The 19,580-nt window shown below is 44.4% G+C and overlaps 2 protein-coding genes across 49 annotated transcripts in view; one reads left to right on the forward strand and one right to left on the reverse strand.

Moving 5' to 3' along the window:
• Positions 1-7,356, forward strand: part of MLH1 (mutL homolog 1) — a 31,230-nt gene extending 23,874 nt beyond the window's left edge. For both annotated transcript variants that reach the window (XM_036431858.2, XM_036431859.2), the window contains exons 14-19: positions 948-1,056; positions 2,393-2,456; positions 4,333-4,497; positions 4,969-5,061; positions 5,343-5,456; positions 6,711-7,356. In XM_036431858.2, the coding sequence (XP_036287751.1) occupies positions 948-1,056; positions 2,393-2,456; positions 4,333-4,497; positions 4,969-5,061; positions 5,343-5,456; positions 6,711-6,878 (713 nt within the window). In that variant the 3' untranslated portion in view covers positions 6,879-7,356. The remainder of the gene's footprint in view (positions 1-947; positions 1,057-2,392; positions 2,457-4,332; positions 4,498-4,968; positions 5,062-5,342; positions 5,457-6,710) is intronic.
• Positions 7,357-8,342: 986 nt separating this feature from the next.
• Positions 8,343-19,580, reverse strand: part of LRRFIP2 (LRR binding FLII interacting protein 2) — a 93,500-nt gene continuing 82,262 nt past the window's right edge. For 41 of the 47 annotated variants that reach the window (XM_036431806.2, XM_036431807.2, XM_045579381.1 and 38 more), the window contains 7 exons: positions 19,311-19,412; positions 18,910-19,042; positions 17,290-17,339; positions 12,581-12,704; positions 10,421-10,500; positions 9,720-9,824; positions 8,343-9,289 (listed from right to left, as the gene is read on the reverse strand). In XM_036431806.2, coding sequence (XP_036287699.2) covers positions 9,179-9,289; positions 9,720-9,824; positions 10,421-10,500; positions 12,581-12,704; positions 17,290-17,339; positions 18,910-19,042; positions 19,311-19,412 — 705 coding nt within the window. In that variant the 3' untranslated portion in view covers positions 8,343-9,178. Of the gene's footprint in view, positions 9,290-9,719; positions 9,825-10,420; positions 10,501-12,575; positions 12,705-17,024; positions 17,147-17,289; positions 17,340-18,909; positions 19,043-19,310; positions 19,413-19,580 lie in introns of those variants that run through there. The other 6 variants (XM_045579400.1, XM_045579395.1, XM_036431856.2 and 3 more) reach the window with 3 other exon arrangements.

Raw genomic sequence — 19,580 nt, forward strand, 5'->3', positions numbered from 1 at the left:
CTGTTCTTAAGTCTGTCTTGATTTTTAATTTCAATTATTTTTTATTTTTAGACATTTTATTTAGTTCTTTTGGAAATCTCATTGATCATTTTGATACTCCTGCTGCTTCTGTTCTGATACCTATTTACTGAACATACTTATTTTATCTTCTTTGCTGATATTTCCAGTCTCTGAAACCTTTGCAGGCAAGATTCTGTGATTTCTTCTGGATTCTAAATCTTTAGAGTTTTGTAACTCCTGAGTGTTAGTTCCTGGTACTTTATCTGTGAGGAACTATCGATATTTGAAGCCTGGATTGGAGATGGATTTCCCCAGAGAAATTTGCATTTGATTCTACCAGGGACCTGGAAGAACAGTCAGCCCTGGAACCTCTTTAAACTAAAATCTGCACACAAGGTTTTCCCTTACCTGCTGTGTGGTGACCAGCTTATGGTTATAAATTCTCAGGGATGTAATCTTTTCTTTACTCCCAACAGCAAGGCTTGAGGCAATGGGCACTTTGCTTACTGCCCTTTGAGAGGGCGGGGAGTGGACATGCCGGTACTTCTTTTCCTTCACACGCGGGGGCAGCCTTTGGGGTCTCAGCCTCACGTGTTGGGGAAGTGAACTCCGGTTAGGCTTCTGTCCTCCTTTCTCCACACCTCAGGGCCTGCGGAAACGAGAGCTCACCACTCACGGGGACCCTCCCGTGCCTTTGGATGAAGCTCTTGTCACTTCTCTGCTTCCTGCCGTCTCAGATTGTGATCTTTGATTATCTCTGAATCGGTTGGCAATTCCGCATTGCATTCTGAAAGATTAGTTATCAGTTTTATTCATCATTTGTGTTCGTTTCCGGCAAGAGGTTCAGTTCGGGCACCTTGACTTACCTGTCTCCGGTTCGGGCTTGGTGCTCTGGCCTTTGGTGGAGTTGGTGGGATGGCACCGCTTACCTGTGCTTTGTTTTCCAGCCCTGCAGGAGATGCTGCACAACCACTCCTTTGTGGGCTGTGTGAACCCACAGTGGGCCTTGGCACAGCACCAGACCAAGCTATACCTTCTCAACACCACCAAGCTGAGGTACGGCAGTGAGCGGCGAAGGGAGCAGAGCTCCTGGGAGAAAGGTCGTGGGAGCGCAGGCACGGAACGCCAGGGAGAGCAGCGGCTGGGCATAGTTGGAAAGGCCTAGGCTTTGAAGTCAGACAGACGTGGCTTCAAATCCAGACTTAGCCATTTACCACTGATGTGACGGTGGGCGAGTTTCTTTCCAAAACTTCGCCACAGACTTCTCATCTGTACATTGGGATGAACTTGCAGGGGTTTGTGTGTAAGAAATGACGTGAGAGGCCTGGTGTTTGGTAGCTGTCTGGATGTTGGCTGCTGAGACCCAGGTGTTGAAGGCAGTGCTGGAAAGGAAGTCTGGCATCTGCTGTGATGGAGGATGTAAAGGAAAGCAGGCCGGATGGCTCCATTCTCCCGGCGTTGGTAACGTAGCAAAGGCTACAGTCACCACCCAACAAGCCAGGGGGTTGAGCACAGAGAGGATGATCCCAGCAGAGCCATTTGCTCAGTGCAGAGCCATTTGCTCAGTGCAGAGCCAGCATCTATACGGATTGTTCCCAGGGACCTTGATGGATGAGCTCCTGTTGAGTGTAGAATTGTTTAAATAAATGTTGTCATATTGGTGGTACAGAGGGGAGGGAGCTGTCACCTTCTGCTACCAGCATCACTTGCCCACTGTGGGGCCCCTTCCCACCACGCCTGCTGTGGTCTCAGTGCTGCTAGGCCTGTGAGTGGGGCGGCCACTCTGTGTGGCTTGGAGTTGCCACATGAGGTTTGATGCCTGTAACCTAGAAACCGCCCCAGGCCAGAGCTCACTGTGGGCCATATTCCTCCTTGATATGGGACTCACTCCTCCTGGGCGTGGAGACCCTCAGGCGCAGCGCTCTCCAGCTCGCCTTTGCTGGGAGCTGCTTGTGGGGCTCGTCCGGAGGCCTGGCTCTTATTAATTTGTTGGGAATTTTACTCCCTTTGTTTGTCCTTTCCCAGCATGTCTAAGTGCACGATTCCCCAGGCTCCAAGGCTCCAGATCACACCTGTGTTCAGGTTCTTTCAGATACAGATCCAGGGTGTCAAAGGCGGGTGGGGACGGCATGGGTGATAGAAGCCAGGCTTGGTCTTAGCGTCTGTGTGCGGAGGCCCGCCCCGCTCGCCAAAGCCCTGGCCACACCGCACGTCGGGATCCCAGCTCTGGAGGGAAAGGAGACCTTGGTAGATGGTTAACAAGGTTCCCCAGCAAGGCAGAACCACCTGTGTCCCCGCCAGGTTTCCAGGGCTAATTCTCCTTTGTCCCTACCCCTTGGCTCTCAAGCATGGATTCAGCTTTTCCTTAAAGTCACTTCATTTTTATTTTCAGTGAAGAACTGTTCTACCAGATACTCATATATGACTTTGCCAATTTTGGTGTCCTGAGGTTATCGGTGAGTTTTTTTCCTGCTCTCATTCCTGAAATTTCAACAACTGGTCATTTCTGAAAATACCATCACCCTAATATCTTATTTGTGATGTGGTAAATTTTTCTGAATATGCTTAGAAGAGGTTTTGTATTGTACCATTTGTATATGGAGGTATCTTCAATTATAATACAGATTTATACAAAGAATAGTAATTTGGTAGCCAACTTAAACAAATGTTTATTATTATAGAAATTAATATAGCTACTTAAGAAAAGTTGGAGATAAAAATAGAAATAAACGTTTTCTAAAGCCTATGATCTAAACACAACCCCAAATGACAATTTTAGTCATTTCTTCCAGGATATTTTCATTGCCTAAGTTTAGACTTAAAATCGTACTACATATCTTCTTTTTACATGTGACATACTCTAAAAAAAAAGCCTTCTAGAAATTTTTATTGGGGTGGAAATCTTTTGTTAGGTTTGTCCCTTAGTATTTCACATCTTTTGATGCTATTGTAAATGGCATTTTTAAGAAATCCTAATTGTTTTTTGCTATATATATATATATATATATATATATATATATATATATATTATATATATATATATATATATATATATGGCAAAGGAACTTGTCCATTTAATTTTTTTAATTTATTGGCATGAAATTGTTCATATTTTTTATTCCTTTTCAATTTTATTGATCTCAAATACTTACTTTTGGCTTCATTAACTTTTCTCTCTGTCTCTGATTTTTATTTCATTGACATTTGTCCTGATCTTTATTTAATGAGATCTTTTATGGCCCAATGTATGGCTTATGTTAGTAAATGTTCCATGTACATTTGAAAAGAATTTGTATTATTGAGTAGAACGTTCCTTGTAAAGGGCATGTACATCAAGTTGATGGTGATGCTCAAATCTTTTGGATGGTAGCTTTGTCTACTTGTTCTGCCATTTATTGAGGAAGGAGTATTGAAACTTCTAACTGTAATTGTGAATTTGTCTGTTTCTCTTTGTAGTTCTGTTAGTTTATCCTTTATATTTTAAAGCTGTTATTGAATGTATAAACATTTAGGATTGTTAGGTCCTTTTGATTGAATCCTCTATTGTTATATAAAAGTAAGAGCAGTGTACTGTGGGTTTATAACATGTAAGAGCAAAATGTATGACCACAGAAAGGGAGAAATGGAGGGAAATAGAGGCATTTTATTTTATTTTACTTATTTATTTATTTTAATATATTTTATTGATTTTTTACAGAGAGGAAGGGAGAGAGAGAGAGAGAGCTAGAAACGTCGGTGAGAGAGTAACATCGACCAGCTGCCTCTTGCATGCCCCCTACTGGGGATGTGCCCGCAACCAAGGTACATGCCCTTGACCGGAATCGAACCCGGGACCTTTCAGTCTGCAGACCGACGCTCTACCACTGAGCCAAACCGGTTTTGGCCCGGCATTTTATTTTTAACGGTAGATTTCAGTCTTTCTAATCAGGTGATTGACTTGAAATGTCATTTGATTTAACTAACTCACCCTCCCCATAGCTTCAGTTATGAGTAAGGCAGTAGAAAGTCAAAATTTACTTAGTGATTTGCTAGAAATACGGAAGTGGTGTCCTTAAAGCTACACAGAAGCAAAGTGCCTCTTCACCTTCCCACCTTGCCCATCTGTTCAGGAGGCTCTTTGTGTGGCACATCTCTGTTGAAATGGCCAGAGAGGAGGAGGAGGAGGAGGAGGAGGAGGAGGAGGAGGTTGTTTTATTGTGAATGTTGTTTTCCTGGGAATGAGTGTGAGATTTGTGGGTTCTCACCTCCTGTTGGCGATCATGGTTTTGTGGGAATTCGCGCTTCATTTGGATGTGCTCACACTTGCTCCTTCCTCCTCTTGCTCCTTCCTAGGAGCCAGCCCCGCTCTTTGACCTCGCCATGCTCGCTTTGGACAGCCCCGAGAGTGGCTGGACAGAGGAAGATGGTCCCAAAGAAGGACTTGCCGAATACATTGTGGAGTTCCTGAAAAGGAAGACTGAGATGCTTGCAGACTACTTCTCTTTGGAAATTGACGAGGTGCGTGGTGGCTATATTTACGCCTCTGTAGTGTTCTTCAGACGAGCCAAGTTTTGTATTTGGCCCAAAATCAGGCTGTTAGACAAGTTTTTCATTCGTTCATGGCCGTTCCTGTCCCCAGGGTGAAGGGCCCGGACGTGAGAGAGGCTGCGTCCCAGTCCCTGCAGGCCAGGGAACCAGCCACCTGCTCTCCGTTTCTTCCTCTTTCACTTTGATCTTTGAGACTCTGCTTCTTGATATGCTCTTTGGTTGATCCAAATAAAAGGTTGTTCTGCTACGTGTCAGGACAGTCTTTTTAAGTATTTAGATCTCCTGGCCCTTGTGCCCAGCCCAGTCAAGCTCATGGTCATCAGAATCACAGATGTGAGGACAACAGCTGGAGGAAGCTCTGGGGAAGTGGGATTGGTTTAAATCACACTGTAATAGCAGTATTTCTTTTTCCCCTGACCTGGTCTTTTTTACCACAAGCAGGAAGGGAACCTGGTTGGATTACCCCTTCTGATCGACAACTATGTGCCCCCGTTAGAGGGTCTACCGATTTTCATTCTTCGACTCGCCACTGAGGTAAGTGATTGAGCCAGTTCTGAAGTAGGTGGGCACGTGAGTGTGCTGGGGGAGAGGGCACAGGGCCCATCTGCATTCAGAATGCTAAAGGTGAAAAGGGTGAAACAGCTAAAGGCCCTTCTCCTCCTCACCTACCCTTGCAGGATTCAGCAGTTCCCGTTTACCGCTTTTAATGTCTAAAAGGTCGCATTCATCTTAACGTCATTGGTGATCTCCACTTAACAATGAAGTGTGTTTAAAGAACATATTGATATTGAGGTATTAAATTCTTTTTGGACCAGGTGAACTGGGACGAAGAAAAGGAATGTTTCGAAAGCCTCAGTAGAGAATGTGCTATGTTTTACTCTATCCGGAAGCAGTATATATCTGAGGAGTCGACCCTCTCAGGCCAACAGGTACTGTGGTGATGCTGCTGGCAGCCCAGGACTGGGATGGGCCCTCGTACCACCTTTAGGAAAGTTGCTCATCTCTAAATTCCTAGGCTTTTATTGCACATAAGGGCACAATGGTCAGCTTTTATTCATGAATTTTATTCTCTTCTGCTGGCCTAGAAGGTACCTCCAGAGTGATCTTACTGTGAAATATAAAATCAGCCAACACAGGGAGAGATGGGAGGTTGAGTTAGATTGTCCAGGACAAGTGGGTCCATATCCCCCATTGATAGCAGAGTCTGGACCCTCCCCCGCCTCTTTTAGCTTTTGCCTTACTCTGCATCTGACCGCTGCTTTGCCAGGAAGGCAAAGCTTACTGAGGTCAGGTCCGCAGCTCTTCTTACGGAAGGTCAGCTTAATAGAAAAATGGCCGAGGTACCTCATGTTTCTGTCCATTTTTCCAGTCCAGTGAGAATGCTTCCCAGTCAGCAACTATTTCGGAGAGGTTGGGTGGGTGGGGGCAGTGGGGTTGAAATGGTCTGAGAATCAAGGGTAGGGCAGCAGCTTTTCCTGGTTCATGACCATCCTCAGTGGTTACTTAGTCATCCTCAGGGGAAGCCACACACTCGTTTCGTAGGGAGAAATCTAGGGGACAGTTGGCATGCTCGAGGGTTCCAAGCCTATAGGTATTGAGTAGCGATTCAGTCTGTTGCCAAAGCCCCAAGGGAATAAATACCTCACTGCAGTGAAGGCGGTAAGATAGCACGCTTACCAAACTCTGCTGAGTATCTCATTGGATAGGAAAAACGTATTTCAATGAAGAATGGATGAGAAAACATTTCCTTTTACATGAAATAGTTATGGAGCAAAATAATCCCCATTATATTTAATTTCATTCTCTGTGGAGCTTCTAGGAAAACAGGGCTACATTGAGACCCCCAAATTTAGTGGTGAATTAGAGATTTACTTTCTACTCTTGTTGCCCAAACAGCATAGTCAGGACCAGACATTATGTTAGATCTTGCCACAGTAACACATTCCCCCTGGATGGAACAGAGGCTCCCGGGGAGAAAGCCTCATGAGGGTCTGGCTTCATTCCCCATCTCCTCTCAGGTTCAGACCTATAAGATCTGAGAGGCTAGCATACATGCTTCACGAGCACCAGGGAACAGCCCGTTATAAAGAAACAAGACTTTGCTGGTCGGGTGCAGGTCCGCTAGGAAGCCAGGATGTACCGGGATGCAAACGGGGAGACCTGACACCTAACGTCTTTTCCAGACGGAAGCGCCGGGCTCCGCTCCAAACCCCTGGAAGTGGACTGTGGAACACGTCGTATATAAGGCCTTCCGCTCACACCTCCTGCCTCCCAAGCACTTCACAGAAGACGGGAACGTCCTGCAGCTTGCTAACCTGCCCGATCTGTACAAGGTCTTTGAGAGATGTTAAACACGGTCACTTACGGACACTGCGTGTGCTGTTCTTCCTCTGAGGCCTGGTGCAGCAGGTCCTAAGGCTGAAGACTCACATTTGCCTTCTGAATAGTAGCACTCCTGCTGCTTGGTGAATCCACTATAAATAAATGTCAGATGTGTCCTAAGAGTTCTTATTTAATTTCATTTTACTTTAAAGTTTCTCTATATTGATTTTCACCTAGTGTATACCTGGTAGTGTTAAAGAATCTCAAAAGCAATTTGAAAGCCCCCTGGACATCTGCTAAGAATTCTAAAGAAGCCTTGAAGATTTCATAGATCATGCTTTGATTTGATTTTCTATAATGTCAGGTGATAGATACTATGTTAGTTCAGGTACCATTAAAAAAGGTCCTACATATATAAAAGGCTCTGATGACACAGTCTATTGAGAAAGACGAATTGATAATCTATTAGTACCTTCAATAACCAAAGAATTAATTGATTCTTAATTTTAAATATAAGTTTGAGAAAAAAGTACTCCTTATCCAGGAGTACTATTCATACTGTAACTGGTATGACTTCTTAAGGAAGCCCACTTTGTTAATGACTAGGACTACTACCAGCTTAAGATGATTCAAGTTCTAGGTATTGTTGTTTGAAGGATGATGTAAAATTACAAACTATAAGTGCATTAAAATAAGCTACTTTAGTATTAACCTGCATTTATAAAAATGTGCAGTCCCCACAGGGAGGAAGAATGCCTGTATTTCTTAGGTAAAACCCATATTCCAAGACTCAACGAAGAAAGTTCTGTTAGAAAAACAGAAAACGATCTTATGAAGAAGTGGAGCCATTCCATGTGGAAAAGATGGACGACAGACAGATCAAGTTTAACGCTTGGAACTCTCACTTCTGAGAGTCCGTGAGCCTGGGAGGCACACAGGCGGAGTGGCCGTGGCGCAGAGGAAGAGCTGAACCACAGTCTGTTTCCATGACTGCCAGAGCCGGGCCTCGTCTGTCGGTTCCAGCTGTGGGATTCTCGGATAAATCTGCTTTTGAGAACATCCCTCCCCAACTAGGAAATCCTCTCAGTTCAGGAGACCGGTTTCCATATTTTAAAAATAAAGGGCTAATTAAACAATAATGTATTTACATTTGAGTACCCTTTATTACCTAGTTTCAGGTCTGATTTGATTCTCATGTGATCCAGGCTTCATTAGACTTTCCCTGATACTTTTTTGTGTAAACACACTGAAGATGCAGTAATCATTTCCATAAAACCACCTGGGTTCTGAGAGCAAGAGAATCACAAATCCTATAAAATGGCTACACTCAATGACAGTACCTTTAAAAATGAAACTGCAGTTCTTTTAAAAAGACAAAGTTCTTAATGTCAGAGCTTTCCTTAGGAAGGAGGGAAAAGAGGGGCAAGGTAAGGCACGGTTGGCATGGTTCGTTTTAAAGGCTCCTCTAACAAAATGAATGTGTCAGTAGCCAATTGTAGTCAGCCAAAGGGTGTGTTTAATAGACTCTCCAGGCAGATGTCCCACCTGCCTATCCCCCCCACCCCCCCAAATTGGGTTTGTCTGAGGTTTCATTCCACAAAGAAGCAGCAGATGAAATACCTTAAAAGATACAGCACAGTTGATGTTGAAGACTAAGGACTCTACTCTTACTTTAAGAGTATTAGACCTTGGATTTCCCTGCCCCATGCAATAAAGCAAGTTTTATATACACTCCCCATATCTTTTTCTAACATTTTCTTATATAAATTTAAATATTTTACAAAAAAGGCTTTTTTTTCTTCAAACATATAAATTTTAGTGAAACATATATTCCCCACCTGTGAACTTGTTTTTTCACTAAAATATAAATGCTATCGGACATGAGGCTCCATGTCTTTGACCACTGGAGATCACTGAAGTCTGGATTGCACTGTGGAGAAGGCACTTGTGTTTTCTCTGAGGTCTCCGGCAAGTAGCTCAGTGAGCACTCAGAATCGCTGTCCTCCCAGCCTGGGCCGAGGCCACCGAGTGCCCAGTCACTGAGGCAGCTGGGGGCAAATGGTGGGTAAACTTGAAGCTAAAATTACGGATGTAAAAAACCAAAATAAAAATAGCATGGACCAGTTCTTAGTCTAGAATTAAACTACAAACAAAATCCAGAGTGTTCATTCATGAAAATTCAAACCTATTTCATTCTCTCATAAATTATAAAATACAAGGGTGGCTATATTAACGACAAAACTCAAACAGTACTGAGAGGGGTTTGTCAGTGGGCAGAAGTCCGTCCCGCTGGGTGGGGCCCAGAACGCCCAGGTTGGTGGTGGCCGCCCTATTGCTGGGCCAGAAGTGCTGTCCTGTTGGCCTTCATCTTCTCCAGCCGCTTGGCCAGGTGGCTGTTGGTCATCTCCACTTCCTCGATCTTGTCCAATGCTGTTCGTAACTAGAGACAGGAGAGCTTGGTCACTTATGGGGTCAGAAACAAAACCAAGTGCCACCTTATTTTCAACTTTGCGGGATGTGGACGCACGGCTGACTGATGGGCTTGCATAGGATCCCATAGCCTACTTTTGTTTTCAATCAGCCACTCGTAAACAGTGACGCTGAGTATTGGTCACAGGCAGGACCTACAGACGTTGGAGAAATAGACCTGACCTAAAAAATAAAGTATTCCTTTTCTTATGTAACTGAACAAAACATAAAATGGCAGTCACTGTGTGGGCCAACCACCAACACAGAGTATGAGACTCCACTGCCGTTTCCTTCAGATCGGACCCAGGATTAAATTCCTTACACAACAAACAAAGAATTTACTTCCCAAGGATATTTTCCTTTTAGGAATGTTTTCCAGAAAGCATATTAAAAACAAGTACCTCTCGTTGTAGCTTCCTTTTTTCTGCTTTCAGTTCATCTTCCACTTTCTCGGCGTTCTCAGCAGCAGTCTTATATCTAAGCACCTGTCCCTCCAGCCGGCTAATCTGTGAATATGAGAACACAGCCTCTGGGACTGAGCACTAGGAGCCATCACTTTTTTGCAGCCAGGATGGAAATGCACTGTTATTAGAACTCGAAGTAATCTAACACTAACAAGTCCCCTTAGGGTGAGTCATAGGTCCTCTCAGAACCCACATGCTATTTATAAATAAAGAAATGTCCCCAAAGGATTACAGCTGTAGAGTCATTATAGGCCCATTTCCCATGTTAAGTTTTATGATGACCATAGTGTTTAAGTGCCAAAGTAACATCACAGAAGGAGACTCACTGAATGGAAAAGTTTTTGGACCTTTGAAATGTGCAATAAAGCATTTTGTTATAAACTATGATCTCTCTGGATTCTCATGAAATATCTACAACTAGAATCACAGCTACAGTTTTTGGTATTTTTACAGGAAACAGAAGGCGGATGTGCCCTGCCAGATGCTCTCTGCTGGCTTTCCCATTTTAATAGAGAGCTTTTCCAGAGATCCGAGTGTAAAGGCAGCCCGGAGGCATCCATGGGTTAGCCCTTCAGACACAGGAGGTAGGTGTGTTTTAAGGGAATTTAAAATCATTTGGCACCATTAGACATACTTACACTTTGCTCCAAGGTGGTTATATCCTGTTCTGCTTTTGAAAGCTTAAACTTGTATTCACTAATTTGTCTATTAGCATCTCCTAGAATAGAAGAGAATAATCAGTCTCCTCTGAGAGGTGAAGGTGTGACCCCCCAGGCAATGATGCCCTTTGTAGCACAGGAGAGGACTGTGCAGTCTAAGAAGACAAATGCACACAGGGCGACCATGGCTCCTCCGGCAACCCAGCCCCTGGAAGTGTGGACACTACAGAAGCTCTAGCACTTGTATCACACAGTATCCCTGGGATCGGAGTTAGAGGAAATTCACTCTTCGCCCACTGATGTGAGTAGGTAGAGTGCTGAGCAAGGATCTCTGTTAGCCAGCTTCTCTGCAGCCCTATGGCCCAGGGAACCTCGGTGCTCACAGGCCTAGGCCCTCCACTTTCCCGGACCCCAGCCCTGAACCTTCCCACCACCGTCCTGCTCCCCCATACCTCAAGTGCCCCTTGTTCCCCACCGCGATTTAAGTCTTAACCAACCTCCAAGGTTATGCTCAATTTTCACCTCCTGTATGACTCTCCTAAATTAACCATAACTTCTCTTGCTCTTGTTGCATTCTCCCCGAGTTCTTTTATAATAGATATCATGTTTTCTTAACATTTATTTGTAAGGTTAGAGGCCTGTCTGTCCTTGAATTTACCTCTGTATTTAGCCAAATGCTTAGCACACCATGTATGCTTAATAAATATTTGCTGAAACAAATGCTTTTCCATAACATATGATAATGTGGTATGGGTAGAGCTATATAAATCAGTAGCTATACATTTGACCTAATAAGTAAATCATTTAATAAAAAGTTTATAAGTGATGGGGGAAGGGGGATCCTTTCAACAAGCCAGATTTAATAAAAATCTCCCTCAGAAAAAATTATAGGATAAGAATTAAAAGGCTTATAGGAGAAAACCAAATGTATTCTACCTAACTCAAGAACTTTTGTGCTGTTCCACATAGTTAAAGTTATAACTTCCTATATCTCCTCAATGCAAACAGCTGTTCTGAGTGGACAGTTACTGTCACCTTAAAAGTAACGGGGTCATAAAACCCTCTCCCAAAAAGCCACCCCTGGGAGTCAGAGAGAACGATCCCTATTCCTGGGCTCTAAAACAGAAGCTTCACGATCTAGTTTTCTAATCCTTCACCCAGCAATTTGTTATCAAAATGTGCTGTGTCCTTCTCGCTCTCCAAACCACCCATTCCTTCCTGTTTTCAAAAGCCTAACTCTGTCGTCTCAGCCATTTCATCTGTTTTGAAATTCCATTCCACAACACCATGCTTTACAGCCAAGGCACTGTTCAGACCCAAGAGTCACAGGGTCCCTTTCCTGGTTTTCTGGTGCAAGAGTGCTGCCTGCTTTTGTCTTCTCCAGCCAGGCCCAGCCTGCCCATCCTGTCAGCTCACCTCCACATACAGCTGCAGGTGGCACTTCTCCCCACCTTCTGTAATTTCCTGTGACTGCCAACCCACACTAGACTCATTCACACATAAGTCTAGCCCACTCTCCTCAGGATGATTCCTCTTGATTTTGCTGCTTTAGGCCAATCTCTTCCAAATCTATTCCAGTCCCCTCTCTAAAACTTGACAGCCATTATAGTGGTTCAGCTCACCATCACAGCCTCCTAACCAATCAGCCTACCTCTTGTCACATCCCAGTCCTCATCGACCCTCCATGCCAAAATGACATTTTAGGAACAAATATTCCCCAGGAACTATCATGAGGGTTGTAGCTGATATCCAATAAAGCAGTGGTTCTCAACCTTTCTAATGCCGAGACCCTTTAATACAGTTCCTCATGTTATGGTGACCCCCAACGATAAAGTTATTTTCGTTGCTACTTCATAACTGTAATTTTGCTACTGTTAATGAATCATAATATAAATATCTGTGTTTTCTGGTGGTCTTAGGCGACCCTACTAGTAGTTCTCATCATCCCTGAAGCTCGCAGGTGAGCAGAAGCTTCTGTTCAGCTCTATTACTTCTCTCATTGCTCTTCTGGACAACCTGAGGACAAGCCAATCCTCTTGAGAAATGTGAATTACATGACACTGGCAGCCAGTTTACAATCCTGCTTCTAGGACACAGCCCAGACAGATTGATTGGCCTGTCCCGTCCCCCTGCACTCACTCTGCATTTCAATGAACTGCAGGTCCGAGCCGTTCTGCAGCCCGGCCAGGTCACCAGCCGCTGTGCCATCGCCCCGGGAGCACTTCTGCCGCTCTTCCTCTAACTGCAGCTTCAGTTTTCTAACCTGCAGGGGAGTCAAAGGCTCGTCAGCAAGATCTACCTTGTTAAGGGAGGCAGATCCTCGTCAGCTATACACATTATTCATGAGCAAGTTCCTTGAGTGCCCACCAAGGGGACACACTACTAACGGTGCTAGGAGAAGCTGTGAGCAAACAGCGAAAGGGGCGAGCACGAACATCAGCACCCATAAAAACAGCTCTATTTTATTATTCATGTATGGTTTTGGAACATCACTTTTCAGTATTATTTGTTACTTTTATTCAAAATGGAAATTCTATGGGCAGTTAGATACTTTTGTTTTAGAGTTAGGTTAAATATTCTTATTTAGAAAATTTTCAATATTCAGAAATACATTAATAAAGGATGTTCAGAGTAGCTTATTCATAATAGCCAAAACTAAAAATAATCGAGATGTCCATCAACAGGAGGATAAATAAATTGTGGTACATCTATACTCAGCCAAAAAGGGGAAAGTACAATTGACAAGCAACATGGCTGAATCTCAAAATAAGTATGTGAAAAATGTACTCCAATTATATAAAACTCCAGAAAGTGCAAACTCATCTAGAGGGACAGAAAGCAGGTCAGCAGTTGCTTGGGAAGGGGGAGGGAAGAGGGTGCAGGAAGAAATGTTTACCAAGGGTGCAGAAACTTTGACACGTTATGAATACTGTCACTCCCCAGGTTCATCAGGTGAAATCCTCAGAATATGACCTCATGTGGAAATAGAGCCATTGCAGATACACAGAGTTAAGCTAAGATGAGTTCATAGTGCAACAAGAGAGGATCCCTAAGCCAAAATGGCTAGTGTCTTTATAAAAAGAATTCCAGTTGAAGAGATACGGAGAGAGAAGATGATGTGTATCTATAAGCCAAGGAACGCCAAAGATGACCAGCACACCACCAGGAGGCAGAAGAGAAGAGGGGACAGATGGCCTTTCCAGGCCTCAGGAGGAACCAATACAGGGCTAACACCATGATCTTGGGCCTTTTGTCTCCAGAACTGTGAGGCAATACATTTCTATTGTTCCAACCACCCAGTTTGTGGTAGTTTGTTATGACAGCCCTAGGAAAAGAATACAGGTATGCACATTGGTATACTTTATGTGCAGCCAAGCCTCAGATGGTGGCTGGCCTCCCAGGCCCCCGAGCTCAGGTAACCAGGGCTTGCTAAGGCTTGTGCTGCCAGCTGTGGCAGCAGAGGTGTGATGGGGGTCACCTTCCCCTGATCACCAGGTCGCCTCCTGCCCGAGGGCTCCCATACTGTGAGAGGGGGCAGGGTGGGCTAGGGGACCGCCCTCCCCCCCCCCAGTGCATGAGTTTTCATGCACTGGGCCTCTAGTACCCTAATAAAGCTGAAGTTTTAAAATTTGCAAAATAAAGAAACTGAAAAATAAAATGAAAGGGGCTCTGGGTTGGAGGAAAAAAAGCAAGGTTCAGTGGAGAAAGGATGGCCACATGTGGAAAACAAGGAGATCAAGGGAACAGAAATGTACTGGATTCTGAGGCTTCCAGACCACACTCAGGTCCCACAATGCAGACAGCTGGGCTGTACCCTGAGGCAGAGGATTGAATCTCTCTTTGGAGCTCTGACTAGCCTAAAATAAAAGACCGATCTTTCCACACTGAAGGCTCCCAACCAAACCCCCAGCCACATCAATCTTCACAAAAACTTGGACAAGCCTCACCCATTACCTCAGAACTGCCCATCAGCTTTCTAGTTCCCCACTCTTACACTGAAGACCAAATAAATATGCATAAAAGAGCATCTGCAAGGAAACAAACTGCAGACAGCAGAAAACAAACCAACCAGGCCGTCGATATCCTCCGAGATTAGTGAAAATACCTGCATCCTTGAAATGACTGCAGAAACAGAAACTCAACAAAAGTATTAGAAGGTAAAGTTGAGAAACTTTTAAAAAGTAAAGCAAGAGACATAAAGAGAGGTGGAAAAACAGGAGAGAAACAAGAAGTCAGAACGTCAGTGCCCGAATCTGTCTTCCTCCTTCGGAAACCAGTCATGTTTCTCCAAATGCCTACAACTCTTACCATCACACAAACACAATTCAGAGCAGTCTATTCACCCCCACACACCAGGGGAGGTGCCTCTGGGACAAAGGGACAAAACCTCCCATGCCTCTTTGTCCTTCAAGGGTCAAGGTGAATCTGCATGCTCAGAGTTCCAGCTGGCCTCGCCAACTGTGTCCTTGACTCCATCAGCAGGAGTCAAGGGGCAGCCTGAGCACCGGGAGTAAGTTCGCCACTCCCCACCGGGGAAAGTCCCGGCGAGCGCTGCCCTGGGACTAAAGCCATGCTTCCGAGACACCTCTGTCCTTGCAGCACACACAGGGTCACCACTATCTGCCTTGAGTGAACCAAGACTAATCTCAATATCCCCAACACTCTGTTTAGGTCCATCTCAAAAAGGGTCACAGTTCTCTCTCCTACACTCTTCCCCAAAAGGCTCTGTACAGGTCTTTGTCTTCACCTCCTAATCTTTCCCAAAGCCTGAAACTCTTCCACTGTGCCCTCTGGATTACCATTCTATCATCAGCAATGCCCCCGGGTCCTCCATCTCTGCTCTGAGCACTCCCTTTACCCCAGTGCTCTAATAGGATCCTGCTTCCTCTGCAGCCCTCTACGTACTCCCGCAGCCCTACATTTCTCCCACAGCTGGGCCCAAGAATGGAATGGGTGTCCTCTTGGTTTTTTTTATTTGCGGTTGCCAAGCTATTCTCCCTCTAACCTCCTTAAAACTCCTAATCTTATCTTTTCCAATTTTACTCACTACCCCTCATCATTGCCATCTTTCCACTCTTTCTTCACTGTTTTAGCTCCCATCTTGCACTCCCTCAAAACTATTTCTGTCTTAATTCTTGGCAATTTCAAAATACACCTAAGTAGTGGATTTCTTCTACAATTGATACCTTAGTTTCCGGAACACATCCTCTCTAAAGATCTTGGCATCTGTTCCTTCTTGCCCTCAGCCACTCACTCCCACAATCAAGTACTATAGCTCATCATTTAGATCAGCGGTCACCAACCAGGGGTCCGCAGACCACTGCTGGTCCGTGCGGTCCAAAAGGTTGGCGACTGCTGGTTTAGATAACTGCAACCTCTACATGCATCTAATCCACATATCTTCTCTCTAACCGCTACTCCAGATCTTCCCAGCTCATTCTCTCTGGACCCCAACTCCAAAAATCATTGGATGCCACTAGCACTGTAATCCATTGCTCCCATTTTTTTCCAGTGGGCTTTGATCTTCCTGGATGTCCTCTCAAACCTCCTTACCCAGTTTAATTTCTAGGTCCATCACCACTCTGTTGCACACACCCTTGCATCCTCTGCCCTATTAAACTTGTCTGATAAAAGCTAACTGCCTACTCCACGTCTGCACCGATAAAGTTTAATGTGGCTGGAGAAACACAATAAATGCATTCACACAAATCTCTAACATAACACATAATTTACTATCTATCTATCTATCTAGCTATATCTATATATAAGCCTAAGTGACTGGCCAACCAGCCAACCAGCCAACGGGCCAGTAGCTATAACGTGCACTGACAACCAGAGGGCGAAGCTCAACACAGGAGCTGCCGAGCTGTGGTCACTTGGCAGTGGCAGTTCTCAGGTGACGCACCCAGAACCAGAGAGGAGGTAGCCCAATTCTGGGTGAGCCACCTGAGAACCGCCCTCCCACAATCCGGGACCCCTCAGGGGGTACCAGAGAGCTGGTTTTGGCCTGATCCCCACAGGCCAGACCAACGGGCCCCACTGGTGCATGAATCCATGCACCAGGCCTCTAGTTATTTATATTTGTTGTATACTGCTTGGTCTCCTACCACTAGAATGTTCAATCCACTAGGGCAGGAATTTTTTTTTTTTAACTATTTTGTTCATTGAAATATCTCAAATGCCTAGAATAGTGCCTACTAAATAGTGGACTTAACCTACCATTGGAAAGTCTACAGCTAAATTAGTAATACACATATAGAAAAGCAAGTGAAAGGAACATAACAACACTTGCTTTGGAGAAAATGAAGAGCTGTGGAAGAGATGAGAGGCAGTCCTAGTGCTACAAGGCTCCACTGTGAGGAGTGTTGACAAAGTCTAATAACATGAAAGGACTGGAAGGATACTGTTTCGTTACTAGGCAGATGTGGGGATGGGAGGTATACGTGTGTGGTAGGAACAGGAGATGAAAGAAAGCTAAATGCTCACCTTCCACAGGTGGATGGCAACAGAGAAGGCCAAAAACAGAACAATTGAGAAGCAATGTAAGCATGTTATTTATATGCAAAGAAACAACGGTACACACCAAAGAATCAGGTAAAAGCACCAAGCAGGAATGATCTGGGGTATGGCTGGGGGGCAGGAAAGAGCACTTCCGGCTTCATAGCAAGCTTTGTAGGACTGTTCGACCCTCAAGCTATGTGTCCTATACATTATTTTTAAAAAACAATAAGAGGTAAAATATGAATTATCAGCACTTGAGTGCTGATATTTAAAATAAGCACATCTCTTTCTAGTGTACAATAGTTTGCTAACATTTTACCATGTGACTTAGTTACAATTAACATTACCTGTGATAGTAGCTCTTCCTTCTCTCCAGCAAGTTTTCGTAGCCTTACATCTAAAACAAACAAAAAAGGTTGTAAACTAAATTTGTCATAATATAATATATGAACAATTAAAAATAATTCTACAAATTGAAAAAGAGCAAATATCTGATACACAATTTACAGCTCTGACTATCAAGACATGAAGGCTTGATGGTGTAAGGAAAAGTACTTCATTATTCAACACATATTTCCACACAATGGATATTTATCAGGGCACTAAATACACGTGCTCCCTAGAGCAGTGATTTTCCACTTAAAAACAAACTAAAGTACAAAGATCATTTCCTTGTTTCAAAACTTTGCAAGCTCTCACTAGTAGAGAGACAACTCAAATGCCAAGAGTGCTCCCACAAGCTTAATTAAGCCCTTAGCAGGAGAAAACAAAATATGGGATAGAAGACAGGGGTCAAGAGTGGGACTTAGAGAAGCTGGAACAAAAAAACCAGAGGAACACAACGCTGGAAGAAGCAATGGCCCACAACAACTAGGGGGGGGAGGATGGGCCCAGCTCTAAAATGCAGGCCATCAAGGGCTAATCAGGCTTTGTAGCAGGGTCACTGGGCCTGCTCCTAGCCTGGAGGGAGAAGCACATATATTAAAACAGGCCCTTGGGCTGAGGGGATACCCACAGACGAGTAAAAGCAGCAGCTGACACCTAGCCAGCACCTCTTACAGCCAATTAGGGTCCCAGCTAAGTGTAAGTTCGGTTTCTTCAGCACCTTCCAAGCAGAGGAAATGCTCTGGATCACACCCATTCTCTAGAGCAGCTCTCTCTTGCCTTCTAGCATCTTCTGCTTCATCAAAGTGCTCTACAATCACATTTCTATAAGTCTGTACATTCGAGACTGTGTTCACTAACTTTAGAAGATTCCCCCCCAACCCCCACTCTTATAGCCCACTTTTCTAGGAAACCTACACATCTACAAAAACATGAAAAAAAGATTTTTTAAATAAGTAAAAGTAGGCTGATGATACAGTATCTATCTGGATCATTTTTTTCCCCTGTAGAGCAAGATTCTTAGTGGAGATAATTGGTAGACATCTGTGTGGTTTCCTGAGAGAGGTGTCACTAGAATCTCAAAGGGTTAAATTGAAGAGGCTTAGACAAGAGCCTCAGAAGCCCTGCTCTAGAAATAACACCGATATCTACCTTCTTGGTCATCTGTTTTCTTGCCTTAAGAAACAAGGTGGCAAAGAGCTGCGAGAACCCTGGGATAAGCAGAACACAGAACCAGATGCTCCAAGAAGAAAATACACTTGGAAAGTCGCCTACAAGCCCACTGGTTCCCTGGGACCAGAAGATTTCTATTTAATTGAAAAAGCAATGTGCTATCTCTAAGTGAAAAAGCAACATGTGTATACCCACAGCTTCCAGACAGGGGACTCACAATGACCCAAATGCTGGTCTACCACAGTCAAGGACGTCTGAAGATAACGTGCCCCCATTTCTTCCCATTAAGGATCTAGATAAGGCTCAGACAGTCTTTGTGTGTAGTTTTGTTTTTCAAGATGGTAAATGAACAAGCTGGAAGTCTAATAGGGTCACCTTAACCCAAGTTAAGGTAGCAACCAGTGTCTTACCTAGAGGACCTTCTCCTGCGGACTCCAAGACCTGAGCAGCTTCCTGAGACACCACAGTGATGGCTCCAACCACTGGCTCATGATTGACATCACCGTTGGGAGTGCCGTCGGGGATTATAACTAAGCCATGTTTCTGTGGGGAAGAAAAAACCCACCATCAAAAGACGGCCCACACGGAGGGGGCATGCTGTGTGAGGTGACTCTGACAACAGGTTTGCCACAGGTGAAACCGGGCAGAGCTAGTTACATGGAACACAGCTCTGTAGAAGAAATGACTTAAGCCTACCAAACTTGGATTGAAGAACGATCAGTGTGGTTTGTACTCATGCCAGGAAAGATGACAGGATGAAAGGAAGAAGAAAGCGCTGAGGGACATGAGTTGCAGGCTGATGCTAACATACCTCTCCTGTCTTCACCGAATCCTTCAGGTCAGCCAGCTCCTCTCTGAGCATATCTCGCTCATTCCTAAGGCAGGCAATGTATTCCTTCTGCTTCTCTAGGGCCTGGTTTTAGACAGGGTAGCAAGGGACAGAATGGCACAGAAAAAAAGCAAGTGAAAGGGAGCAGAGAAGTACCCGAATTAAATAAAGATAAAGGCATAAAAGACAAGGCAACATTAGGAGCTGGGAGGAAATAGGAAGTTAGATGGATATATATATCTCCAGAAGGGA

The sequence above is a fragment of the Pipistrellus kuhlii genome, unplaced genomic scaffold, assembly GCF_014108245.1.
Source record: "Pipistrellus kuhlii isolate mPipKuh1 unplaced genomic scaffold, mPipKuh1.p scaffold_m20_p_11, whole genome shotgun sequence".
NCBI classification, from domain to species: Eukaryota; Metazoa; Chordata; class Mammalia; order Chiroptera; family Vespertilionidae; genus Pipistrellus; species Pipistrellus kuhlii.